The sequence below is a fragment of the Gossypium hirsutum genome, chromosome D06, assembly GCF_007990345.1.
Source record: "Gossypium hirsutum isolate 1008001.06 chromosome D06, Gossypium_hirsutum_v2.1, whole genome shotgun sequence".
Taxonomy (NCBI): domain Eukaryota; kingdom Viridiplantae; phylum Streptophyta; class Magnoliopsida; order Malvales; family Malvaceae; genus Gossypium; species Gossypium hirsutum.
This window is the reverse complement of record NC_053442.1, coordinates 57,284,088-57,295,536: the sequence shown is the minus strand read 5'-3', so window position 1 is coordinate 57,295,536 and position 11,449 is coordinate 57,284,088. Positions and strand designations below refer to the sequence as shown.

General features: G+C 38.6%; 2 protein-coding genes across 2 annotated transcripts; one reads left to right on the top strand and one right to left on the bottom strand.

The window, feature by feature from the left end:
• The first annotated feature begins 2,731 nt into the window (after positions 1 to 2,731).
• On the top strand, positions 2,732 to 6,267 carry LOC107910047 (subtilisin-like protease SBT2.4). The gene is made up of 9 exons (XM_016837787.2): positions 2,732 to 3,055; positions 3,141 to 3,285; positions 3,357 to 3,754; positions 3,845 to 3,940; positions 4,038 to 4,107; positions 4,182 to 4,464; positions 4,552 to 4,892; positions 4,979 to 5,519; positions 5,605 to 6,267. Exons 1-9 carry the CDS (start codon positions 2,865 to 2,867, stop codon positions 6,015 to 6,017), a joined length of 2,478 nt encoding a protein of 825 aa, XP_016693276.1. The 5' UTR covers positions 2,732 to 2,864; the 3' UTR covers positions 6,018 to 6,267.
• Positions 6,132 to 11,214, bottom strand: LOC107910048 (protein STRUBBELIG-RECEPTOR FAMILY 8). The gene is made up of 16 exons (XM_016837788.2): positions 10,729 to 11,214; positions 10,311 to 10,443; positions 10,139 to 10,210; positions 9,968 to 10,033; positions 9,807 to 9,878; positions 9,634 to 9,705; positions 9,194 to 9,265; positions 9,032 to 9,097; positions 8,888 to 8,953; positions 8,520 to 8,800; positions 7,774 to 8,027; positions 7,372 to 7,643; positions 7,135 to 7,270; positions 6,872 to 7,011; positions 6,599 to 6,755; positions 6,132 to 6,490 (listed from the first exon to the last, which is right to left on the bottom strand). The coding sequence occupies exons 1-16, from the start codon at positions 10,847 to 10,849 to the stop codon at positions 6,338 to 6,340; spliced, it is 2,133 nt and encodes a 710-aa protein (XP_016693277.1). The 5' UTR covers positions 10,850 to 11,214; the 3' UTR covers positions 6,132 to 6,337.
• Between the last annotated feature and the right edge of the window lie 235 nt (positions 11,215 to 11,449).

The following is an 11,449-nucleotide window of genomic DNA, read 5'->3' as shown; positions in this document are numbered from 1 at the left end:
CTTTTGTGTCTTTCTTGGTGGAAATCCAGTCTCCTGGAGCTCGAGGAAGCAACAAGTCGTCTCAAGGTCTACAGCAGAAGCAGAATATAGAAGTGTGGCTCATGTCACGGCGGAGATAATGTGGATTCAAGCACTGCTGACTGAATTAGGTGTTTCATTTCCACAGAAGGCTTTGGTATGGTGCGACAGTTCAGCAGCAGTTGCAGTTGCGGGGAATCCAGTTATGCACTCAAAATTTAAACATGCTGAAATGGATTTGCTGTTCGTCAAAGAAAAAGTTGCTGCCGGAGTACTTCATGTAGGGCATATACCTGGTTCAGAACAAACAGCAGATATATTGACAAAACCCCTATCAGTAGGAGCTTTCACTAAGTTTCGCGATCGACTTTGTGTTGTTACAAGTAGGAAAGAACTTGACAAGTATGGGGCATGTTAGGAATAATAGCAGTTAACAGTTGCAGTTAACAGTTAAGGAAGTTAAGTTTTCTGTTACAGTTGGTTAGCTAGACTCTTTATATACCTAAAGTTGTATTCATTTGATACAATGAAAATATAGAAGTAATTCAGTTTCTACAGCTTGTTTGCTGAGATTTAACATGATGCGTCCTTCTGATATCGGTAATCCCCCCTATGTGGCCCGGGTTGAGAAAATCGAATCAGATAACAGGAACAACGTCAAGGTTCGAGTGCGATGGTATTACCGTCCTGAGGAATCACTTGGAGGAAGGAGGCAATTCCATGGAGCAAAGGAGCTGTTTTTGTCTGACCACTATGATGTGCAGAGTGCTAAAACCGTTGAAGGGAAGTGCATTGTTCATTCTTTCAAGAACTACACCAAGCTTGAGAATGTTGGGGCTGAGGACTACTATTGGAGATTTGAATATAAAGCTGCTACCGGGGCCTTTACACCTGATCGAGTTGCTGTGTGAGTAGTATGACTTGTTGGTTTGTGAAATACGAGGACTGCTATGACTTGTTCAAATATAAAGCATTTATTCCTTGGTGCCTCTGGGCTTTTCTTTTTTGAAGGTACTGCAAATGTGAGATGCCCTACAATCCTGATGATCTTATGGTTCAATGTGAGGGTTGCAAGGATTGGTATGGTGTTTATGCTTCCTTATATGATTTCCGGGTGCTACGTGCCTGATAAGTTTGTAAGGTTGATGTAATGCTCTCCTTACCATTCTTGTAGGTATCATCCTGCTTGTGTAGGCATGACAATTGAAGAAGCAAAAATGTTGGAACACTTTGTCTGTTTTGAATGTTCCGAGGATGATTTCAAACAATTTCAGAATGGATTTCATGCATCACCAGTATCTGATGCAAAGGTAGGGCTAATTTTCAACCATTTTCTCGTGATTAAGGCCGATTGCTATTTGCTAATCCTCTAATACACAACTTGCCGGTTCAATTTCTGGTTTCCTATGAGGAAGATTAGAAAGTAAGGAGAAATTAATAAGAATTTTCATCATGCGCAAATCATGCATCGAACTAAATGCAGCACAAAAACGGTATTGGCATATTGTAGTTCCAATAATAATTTACAAATACTCCAACTCTTACAAGTTACTTTGAGCAGTGAAAAGAGTCCTTGATTTCTTGCACAATACGAAAACTTACTTTGGTTTATATTTCACTATATCAACATGTTTATTTCACTGAGCATACTGTATTCGGTAGTAGCTTACAAGTTCTTCATTAGGTGTCGCTATCATCGTTGCTTCCTGGTTATTTCCCGACTATTATAGGGGACGGTAATCAATGTACATACATTTCCTTAACCAACACTTTTATCTTGCTGGTTATGATTCCTAGCCATTGTTGATATATATATGGTTCGACTGCCTACGATATCTCATGCTATGAATGTTGAATCATACCTATACACGCCCCTGATTTATTGATTGGTTTTGTGCCTATATCGAGCAGTGTACATGATTATCATTTCCATTTTTTTACGTTTTTAAGATTAGCATTACTTTTGGCTATGAAGAGGGAAATTTTAGATGTAAAAATGTCACTGCATATAAGAGGAAAAATCCTTTTATCTTTATACTTAGCTTAGGAAACTCTAATGTGTTTTGAGGTTATGCCTCTACTTCTCATATTTATGATCTTTTTCCAGGTGGAGTCTAAAAGACATAAGAGATGAGTAAACCATGGGAAAGCTTTTTGTTGCATGAGAGAAGACTCGTTACGCAGATTTAGCTTGTAGGCCGTTGCTATGCGAGCTGTATATTGTAGAAATTGTGTGCTTTGTCCACGCTGGTGGCTGGTTAGTAACTTATGTGTAGGAGACATCATTTGTATCTGTGTTAGGTTTAGGAGATTAATGTCTCTGCAGGAGGATCAATTGTCTGTAGTTCTCTGATGTTGAACCGATATTTTCGGGTAACTCATCTTATTGACTTATGGATTATGCTTTGCCATCTTACTTGGGAAAAAGTGCAAAAACTCTGTTGAGAACTCAAGAAAAGCATTTTTCCGGAGTTTATGAGATTGTGATTAAGAAAAGTTAGTGCAGGATTGATGGACTTTGTAATGATGAGAACTCGTCAATAGTTTCAGTTATTTTTGTGAAGCAATGCATCTTTCATGGTGGGTTTGGTGTGAATTGGCTTGGGGAAAACATGATCAGCCTGATTCAATCTTTATTAGCAACCAGATTTTATTTGAATCTAAGCAGAAAATAAAGGTAACCGCTAGAATTCTTCAAGTGGGGCTCAATTTCATAAAAGGAAACAGCTTTAATCACGTTAACAATGTGGCTAATGACCATTTATGAGTTCGTAACTTGCTATTGCCTTTTATATTTAAACACAACAAACTCCACAAAGTAAACACATTTCCTTCCATTGCAAAACATGGCAACCGGGGTCGATGTATCGGCTGCATCCAGTTATGCAGTTCTTCTCCTCCATCTTCTTGCTATCAGCACTATTGCATCTGTTGTAGAAGAGAGATCGATATATTTGATTTTGATGGAAGGAGAACCAGTAGCATTTCATGGTGATGTTCTATCTAGTCAACAAGGAAGAAGATTCGACCCCAAAAGGTTGTAAAAGAGCATTTCAAATTATAGTTTTGGATTATCTCTTTAGTAATTTAACACTTCGTTTGTTTTCTGTATGAATGATTAGTGAAGCTTACGAAGTTCATGCAAACAAGTTGGTAGATTCTCATGATCAAGTTCTTGAAAGCACTCTAGATAAGGGAAGCTATAACAAGCTATACAGCTTCAAACATGTCCTTAATGGCTTTGCTGTCCACACTACACCATCTCAGGTTGTTGTTTTCTTAGTACTTTGTCAGCCATTTTTTCATTCTCTGACTGTAATAGCTATGAAAATTTTCAGGCTAAGAAACTACAACTTGCTCAAGGAGTGAAGTTGGTTGAAAGAGATCGAAGAGCCAAATTGATGACTACTTATACTCCAGAGTTCTTGGGGTTACCTCAAACCGTGTGGACTCAAGAAGGAGGTGATAGAAACGCAGGAGATGGGATTGTTATGGGTTTTGTTGACACAGGGATCAACCCCTTTCACCCAAGCTTTGCTTATGACGTACTCAACCCTTTAACGTCCAATCTCTCTCATTTTTCTGGTGCATGTGAAACGGGTCCTCTATTCCCACCGTTTTCGTGCAATGGTAAGATAGTTTCCGCCCGATTTTTCATAGCTGGGGCTCAAGCAGCCACTTCTCTTAATGCTACCATAGACATTCCTTCACCGGCTGATGCTGTTGGCCATGGAAGGTAATAAATGAAACAAATAAGGTAATGTATTCATTACTGTGTATTTATTTTCCTTGGTTTGTAACGCTGGAGACATGTCCTTTGGATCAGCCACGTTGCATCAATTGCCGCTGGAAATGCTGGGGTCCCTGTGACAGTTAACGGCTTCTATTATGGACGAGCCAGTGGGATGGCACCGCTTGCAAGGTTTGTTTTACTTGGTTCCTTGTTGCAGAATTTGTTTTCTGGTATGACGGGATCATTGTAGTAATGATATCGACTATTGGTTGCTTTTTGGAAATAGAGTTGCTGTTTATAAGGCTGTCTATCCAACGGTGGGAACCCTTGCGGATGTGGTTGCAGCAATTGATCAAGTAGGGCATGGAAATCTACATAGTTTTCTAACATAACCATGTTACCAATATAATATTGTGATGTGACACCACAGGCAGTAGCAGATGGAGTGGATATCTTAACGCTGTCGATCGGACCGGAGGAACCACCACAAGATACAGTCACATTCTTGAGCATTTTTGACATAGCCATGTTATTCGCACGAAGAGCTGGGGTTTTCGTGGTGCAGGCTGCGGGAAACTCAGGTCCTGGTCCTTCGACAGTATTGTCTTACAGCCCTTGGGTTGTCGGTGCAGCCGCTTCCAGGACAGATCGAAGATACATTGCTTCTCTTCTCCTAGGAAATGGCCTAAATGTTTCTGGTGTGGGGTTATCAGGTAATAATGCCTTCTTTTACCATCAGTGATTAGTTTAAAACCCTTAAAAGTTGACAATAACATATGCATCATACATGTCTTTGCTAGCTCCTACATTTGGAAATGGATCATTACTGTATAGGCTGGTGTTGGCTAAGGATGCAATCAATTTGAGTGGAGCATTCCCTAGGACCCCGGAGTATGTCGAAGAGTGCCAACATCCAGAAGCTTTTGACCCTAGCGTAGTGAGGGGTAGTATTGTTATATGCAGTTTCTCCGCCGGTTTCTATAACGAGACATCTACCTTAACAGCCATTTTTGACACTGCAAGAGTTCTTGGATTTATGGGGTTTGTTCTTGTTGCAAATCCAAGTTATGGTGATTTCATTGGGCAACCAATTCCTTTTTCTGTTTCTGGCGCTTTAATCCCAAAAGTTGCAGATGCAAAGGTAAAAAATAGTTTTATCACTCCACAGCAAGCAATTTTCCCATTGTAATCAACCAGTTCTTATACAATCTTTATGTTTGTTTGTAGATTGTATCTCAATATTATGAACAACAAACATTAAGGGATGCAAGAGGCGTTGTAAGACAGTTCAATGCTAGAGCTGCTATACAAGACGGTAGAGTTGCCTCGTTTGGTGTCCAAGCACCCATTGTTAGCAGATTCTCTTCAAGGGGACCCGGTTTTATTGACATCAACCGGAACCCTTCTGATGTACTAAAACCTGATATTCTTGCCCCAGGAAATGAAATTTGGGCAGCCTGGAGCCCCTTGAGTGCCCTGGATCCAATTCTAACAGGTTACAATTTTGCTCTTCTGTCGGGTTCAAGCATGGCTGCACCTCATGTTGCAGGAATTGCAGCACTAATTAAGCAAGAGTACCCTTCCTGGAACCCATCGATGATTGCATCGGCAATGTCAACCACGGCCACCAAGTTTGATAACAATGGTGGGATTATAATGGCCGAAGGATTCAATATCGGGAGCTTGTATTCTTCTAATAATTTTGATTTTGGCGCTGGCTTTGTTAATCCAACTCATGCCATGGATCCAGGCTTGGTCTTATCATCAGGTAAACCTTTTCACATTTCCAAATTCTACCATTAAGCTTGACCAATATATGTTACTTTGTTCTTTATAATGTCATCATGAAGCAGAATTTGAAGATTATATCAGCTTTTTGTGTTCAATGCCCTTCATTGATCGCATTGCAATCAGAGCCGCCACCAGAGTGTGGTGTGGTCAGTCCGTTGGCCACCCTGCTAACTTGAACATACCGTCGGTGACCATATCTGCACTAAGAAGATCACTGACAGTGAGACGGAGTTTCAAGAACGTAGCCACCAAACCGGAGACATATGTAAGCTTAGCAATACCGCCTAATGGGACAACCATCACCTTGCGTCCACCTTGGTTTACTATAGCTCCGGAGGGAACCCAAGATTTAGACATAGAAATCAATGTGATTAAATCAACCAATGAGTTCAGCTTTGGTGAAATTATTTTAACAGGAAGCTTAAATCACATTGTGAGAATGCCGGTAACGATTAGGCCGGTTTCAATTGTCTAAGAGGTAATCACCAGAGAAGTATGACCAAATGGAGATCAAAAGACGAGACTAAACTAAAAATGAAAAACAAGACAGCAAAACAAAGGAATGTCTATGTACTTTTATTTCAATGAATTAAAGTAAAACCTTTTTTTAATTATTATTAAGAAGATGCAAAACGTGAATGTGCATCATAATGTTCCAATAATACAGCTATATATTTGCAGTGTAAACTATGAACTTTCTGACAATGTGAGATATAATTACAGAACCTCTTTTTCCTTTCCCTTTTTCCTTTTTTCCATTTCTTGAGTTTGATTCTCTCTGGTTTCAACTCGCACTCAAAATGACATGTCGATAATCTCATGATCTGGAGTTCTATATGAAAATCCGGATTCATCACTTGATCTCCTTTTGACCACGCTTGCTCTTTGCACTAACCTCACTAAAGCTTGCACAACCTCAGACATGGGAGGTCGAAACTCGGGTTCCGGCTGCATATAAGAACATTTCCTAGTTAGCAATTTTTCTTTTCTTTACCCTACAAAACCACTTAGGTTAACTTAATCCAACTTGTCCAAAGCTTTAGTAAATTCTTTTACCTGAACACAGAGAGCAATGATGTCGGCAAAGCGTGACAGAGATTTCACGGGGTACATGCCATTTAGTGCAGGATCTACCATTTTTGCTAGGGCATCTATATCATGTAGTTGAGGTGTAGCCCATCTCACAAGCGATTGCTCGGATCTCACCCTTGAACTAAAAAATGCAGAATACACCAAAAAAAAATTACTTACAGATAGTACCATAAGAATTTCAAGATAGTAAGATATAGAGATTGTTATCTACTCATTGGAAACTGGAAAGGGTTTTACCTGTCTAGTGGCTTCCGACCAGTCAGTAGTTCCAACATCACTACCCCGAAACTGTATACATCACTCTTTACCGTATATACTCCTGACAATGCAAACTCGGGAGCACTATAACCGAATGAACCAACCATCTGTGTTGAAACCTGCGCAACATTAAACAAATAAAAAGAGTCAAGAGCTAGTGTAAAACTTCCCTTAACAGACAGCAGTGGAGCGCAACCTTGTTTGCTGATGATTCATTTTTATTGTTGAAAGAAACTTTTTACCTGTCTCTCGGTATTTGGCGTAAGTGCAGCCAAACCACAGTCTGACAAGTGAGGATTGAGCTCTTCATCAAGTAAGATGTTTGCAGACTTGAAATTTCTATGTACAACTGAAGGCAAACACACTTCATGCAAGTACCTGAAACAACATCTTTATCAGAAAGGAACATATGCAAGCAAGTAGCCAAATGCTGGCAACCCGTATGAGAGACTCAAAAATATCATACACATATAACATACTCTAAGGCCCGGGCAGTGCCAAGTGCCACTCTGACACGTGCATTCCAGCTTAACATCTTGCTACCATCATCAGAAAAGTGCAGCATATCATGAAGACTACCGTTTCCTATATATTCATATACCAGAAGACGTTGTCCATGCTCTGCACAGTATCCAGCCAATGTAACGATATTGGGATGCCTCAAGCGTGACATACTGGATATAGCTTCCAGAAAATTGTCTTCCTCTTGTAATGATAATGCCGCATTGTCAATTTTTTTTATAGCCATAGTCTACATCAAACAAGATGAAAACAGTTAGCTATCATTGTGAAAGAAGTCTTGTATTATTTCACAAGTTATCTGACACGGGTTTTTTCTACTGAGAGAACTTTAATATTAAACATTTATTATAATAAGTTACCTTTCCATTCGGAAACTCTGCCTTGTAAACACGACCAAGGGAACCTTCACCAATAAGATATTCTTGACTAAAACTATTAGTTGCTGTTTGTAAGGAAGCAACAGTATATGATGTAGCAGTGATGGGTGATTTCATTCTGTTTAGAGATCCATTTTTGGACATCCTTTCAACCATTACTGGTTCTGCCTGTAGGGGTTTCAAATCTACAACAGCAGCCACATTTTTCACCCTCTGCTCTTGCGTCTCGGTATGTACTGTAAAAAAATGAAGCAGGGAAAAGGTTCCAGTAAGATTATGCTGAGGAAAAGAAGGTGAACTAGAATCAATTCCTCTCGAATTTATTGTCAGTACAGGATAACGAATATCACCAACATTTTTTTCATTTTTTGAAATTGATAGCTTTCTTGAAGTGTTTTCTTTTTGGCCAACAATGACCAATTCTTTAAAATCAATAGCTGTATTGAAGAAATCATTGTTTTCAATCAATGGTAACCAAAACAACACTTGACTAATTGACATGAAAGGACTCAAACAATTTTCAAAATATATTGATCCACTAACTAAGCAACATAAAATTATAGAAATAAGACATCTGCCTATTAGTTACTCGAGTATAAAATGTTCACTTTCATGAGAAATAAATAGATCCACTCCCTTAAGAATGTAGCTCCTCTTTAACATCATGTTTTCAATTTTCCAAACTAAAATACTGTAGGGAAAACAGAAAGATGAAGAAGGAAACCTACCATTGCCGGTACTAACGGAAAGATTTGCCCTTGAAGCTCTTGCACCGCTCACCTTTCTTTTATTTTTGCGGATGCAGAAAACAAAAGCAAGTACTGCCACAACAAGAAGTAATAAAGAGCCAAGAACTATGCCTACAATAATTCCGGCTGATAGTCCATTATCTGAATCTGATGATTGACCATCAGAAGCCGGGGATGTATGACCTCCAGATCCAGAATTATGTTTATTATGAGATCTACCCGGAGGGGAGGGTTCATTGGTAAAGGAGTTGCCATCATATCTGTTTCATTTTTTATAATGAAGTTAAAATTTTGCATAAACTAGATTCAGAAGAGCATATTAGCAGTAATACCATATCGAGACTTACATAAAAGTTGGGATTGAAAAAAGCTCTTGAGGAATTGAGCCATTGAAGTGGTTCTTTGCAACATTTCTGTTAAGAATCAAGGTTGCATAAGAACAGACTGAAAGAGAGTAAAAACCCAAGTCGAATATGAGAAAAGTAACTTACAGAGTTGTCAAAGATAAACCCGAAAGGACATTAAGAGAACCAGTCAATTGATTGTTCTGCATATACCTGCCATAAGTTCAGGTATCAATAGCACTTGGTCAAGCTCCATGACTAAGATAGATTTTCTCTTTCATTTTTTACCTTTTTTAAAGTAACACTTACAGTGTAGAAAGATTGCTCAATGAGCTAAATGAAAGAGGAAGATCACCACTAAAGTTGTTGAAGGAAAGATCCCTGCATTAACAAGGTACCCAAACTACACCGGTTAGGAAAATATTCAAACAGACTATGAGAGACCTAAACAACGTTCCAAACAATTCGGAATCTATAATTGACATTACGAATTTTACAAAACCATCTAATCTCCGTACCACCATGAGAGACCTAAAGAAAAACATGGTATATGATCTTCAAAAGACAATCCGGGAAATATGTTAATTGCATGGCTTCAAAATCAGTTCAGTAATTATCCAAATACAACTGAAACAGAACTTTTAGTATTTGAACTGGACGAGCAATAAGTGGAATACTGAAGCAGCAAGGAACAACAACTTAGATCGCATAATTCTACATAAGAAATGTATATGGTTAAGTTCTCTTACAAAGTCCCGAGTCTGGCAAGATTAGCAAAATAGTCTCCAACAGAGAGGGAGAGCATATTATGGCTTACATTCCTGTAACCAAAGATTTAGAATTAGGGAATGAAAGAAAGTTTGGGTTCGGTTGTGTGATTAGTAAAATAAAACATCATGGCGTTCAAGATAATATCACTTACAAGTAAGTGAGAGTAATCATAGTAGAAATGGAATAAGGAAGATTCCCACTGAAGTTGTTACCAGCAAGATTCCTGCATGATCATATAATAAATAAGAATCTTAAAACCTAAGCAATTCCCCAAAAAATGAAAACAACAGAAAAATGAATCAGAGACATTACACGCTCGTAACATTCGGCGGCAACTGGTAGGGGATTGTATCATGAAGGTTGTTGTTACTCAAATCACTAACATAATACAAAGAAAAAAAAAAGAAATGAACTAATTAGATGATTAAAAAAGAGTTACTATCTCAAACGAATATCGGCATCAGAGCAACGGAATAAGCTTACAGTGTTTTCAAAGACATAAGATCAGAGAGCAAGTATCCCATGGTTCCAGAAAGTCCTAACCCAGAAATATCGCTGTTTTATCAACAATACATCAACCAAAAACATAAACCGATCAATCTACAAATTTCCAAAAGATAAATAGATATATCTGAAAATATATACAATCTCCTACAGAGAAACGACGGCTGAGCCCTCACAGGTAACCCCTTCCCATGATTCTCCACATGGATCACCACCATTAGTTTTCCAATTTGTTAACTTTGAAGGGCTGTTCAATGAAGTGTACATAACCTGAAGCGCTTGAACTGTCCACAAATAAGGAAAGAAAACAACTTAATAACAAATCCCCAGGTTCCAAACAGAACTAAAATCAAGGAATCAAAGCAATTAAAATTTCCCTTAATGAAACAACACAGCATAATAAAAGATCAAGGTCAAAGTTCATATCTTTACTAATCACATTTACATCTAAGCCAAAAAAGTCAAATATATATATAGACTTGCCAAGCTAATCAGATAACCAAATCACCAATGCCTTAAACAATTAAAAAAAAACCCAGAAAAGAATCAGAATGAGAAACGAGAAATACCATCGGAAGAATCAGTGACACATTGAGCTGGAGTGGAAGCAAAGATCAAACCGAGTACGACTAACTCATTGAGCAGCAAACGAGACATGGAAAGAGAAAAGGGTCTGTTACTGTAACCCATTGCTAGCTTCTTTTGTTTATAATTTTTGGGGTTGTTGTTTTAGTCTTGTAGTAATTGTTGTTGCAGTTGATATTGGAAGCTGTATAGAGGTGAGGATCAGTTGAGGTGGAGCACATGATAAAGAACCATGGACATTCAAAAGAAGCTGAAGAAGAAATACAAGGAAGAAGAAAGAGAAGAAAACGGGAAGAAGAAATAGTTGGGAGACATCGCCATTAAAGAAAAAGAAAGAAAAGAGAGATCCGAAGCTTGAGGGGGATGGTATTGGGTAGTAAATGAAGAGAGAGTGTCTGCGTGTGTGCGTGTGTGTGTGTGTGTGTGTGTGTGTGTGTGTGTTTATTACATGTGAAGAGTGTTTCGCGTTGTGGGTGTCGGTCAAATTTGAAAAAAAAAAGAAAAGAGAGAGAGTCGGTAGTGAAAATGTTGTAAGAAAAAACAAGAGTTGTAAAGTAGAATAGAAAAAACAGGGAAAAGGGGTTTGGTTGAGACATGGTATGGAAGCAAGGTATTGACAATTTAGCACTTGTTTGCTCAGGTTCCTCTCACTGTCACATTCGAGTTTCGATCCTCTTTCTTTTCTCTTCATTGTATTGTTCTTGC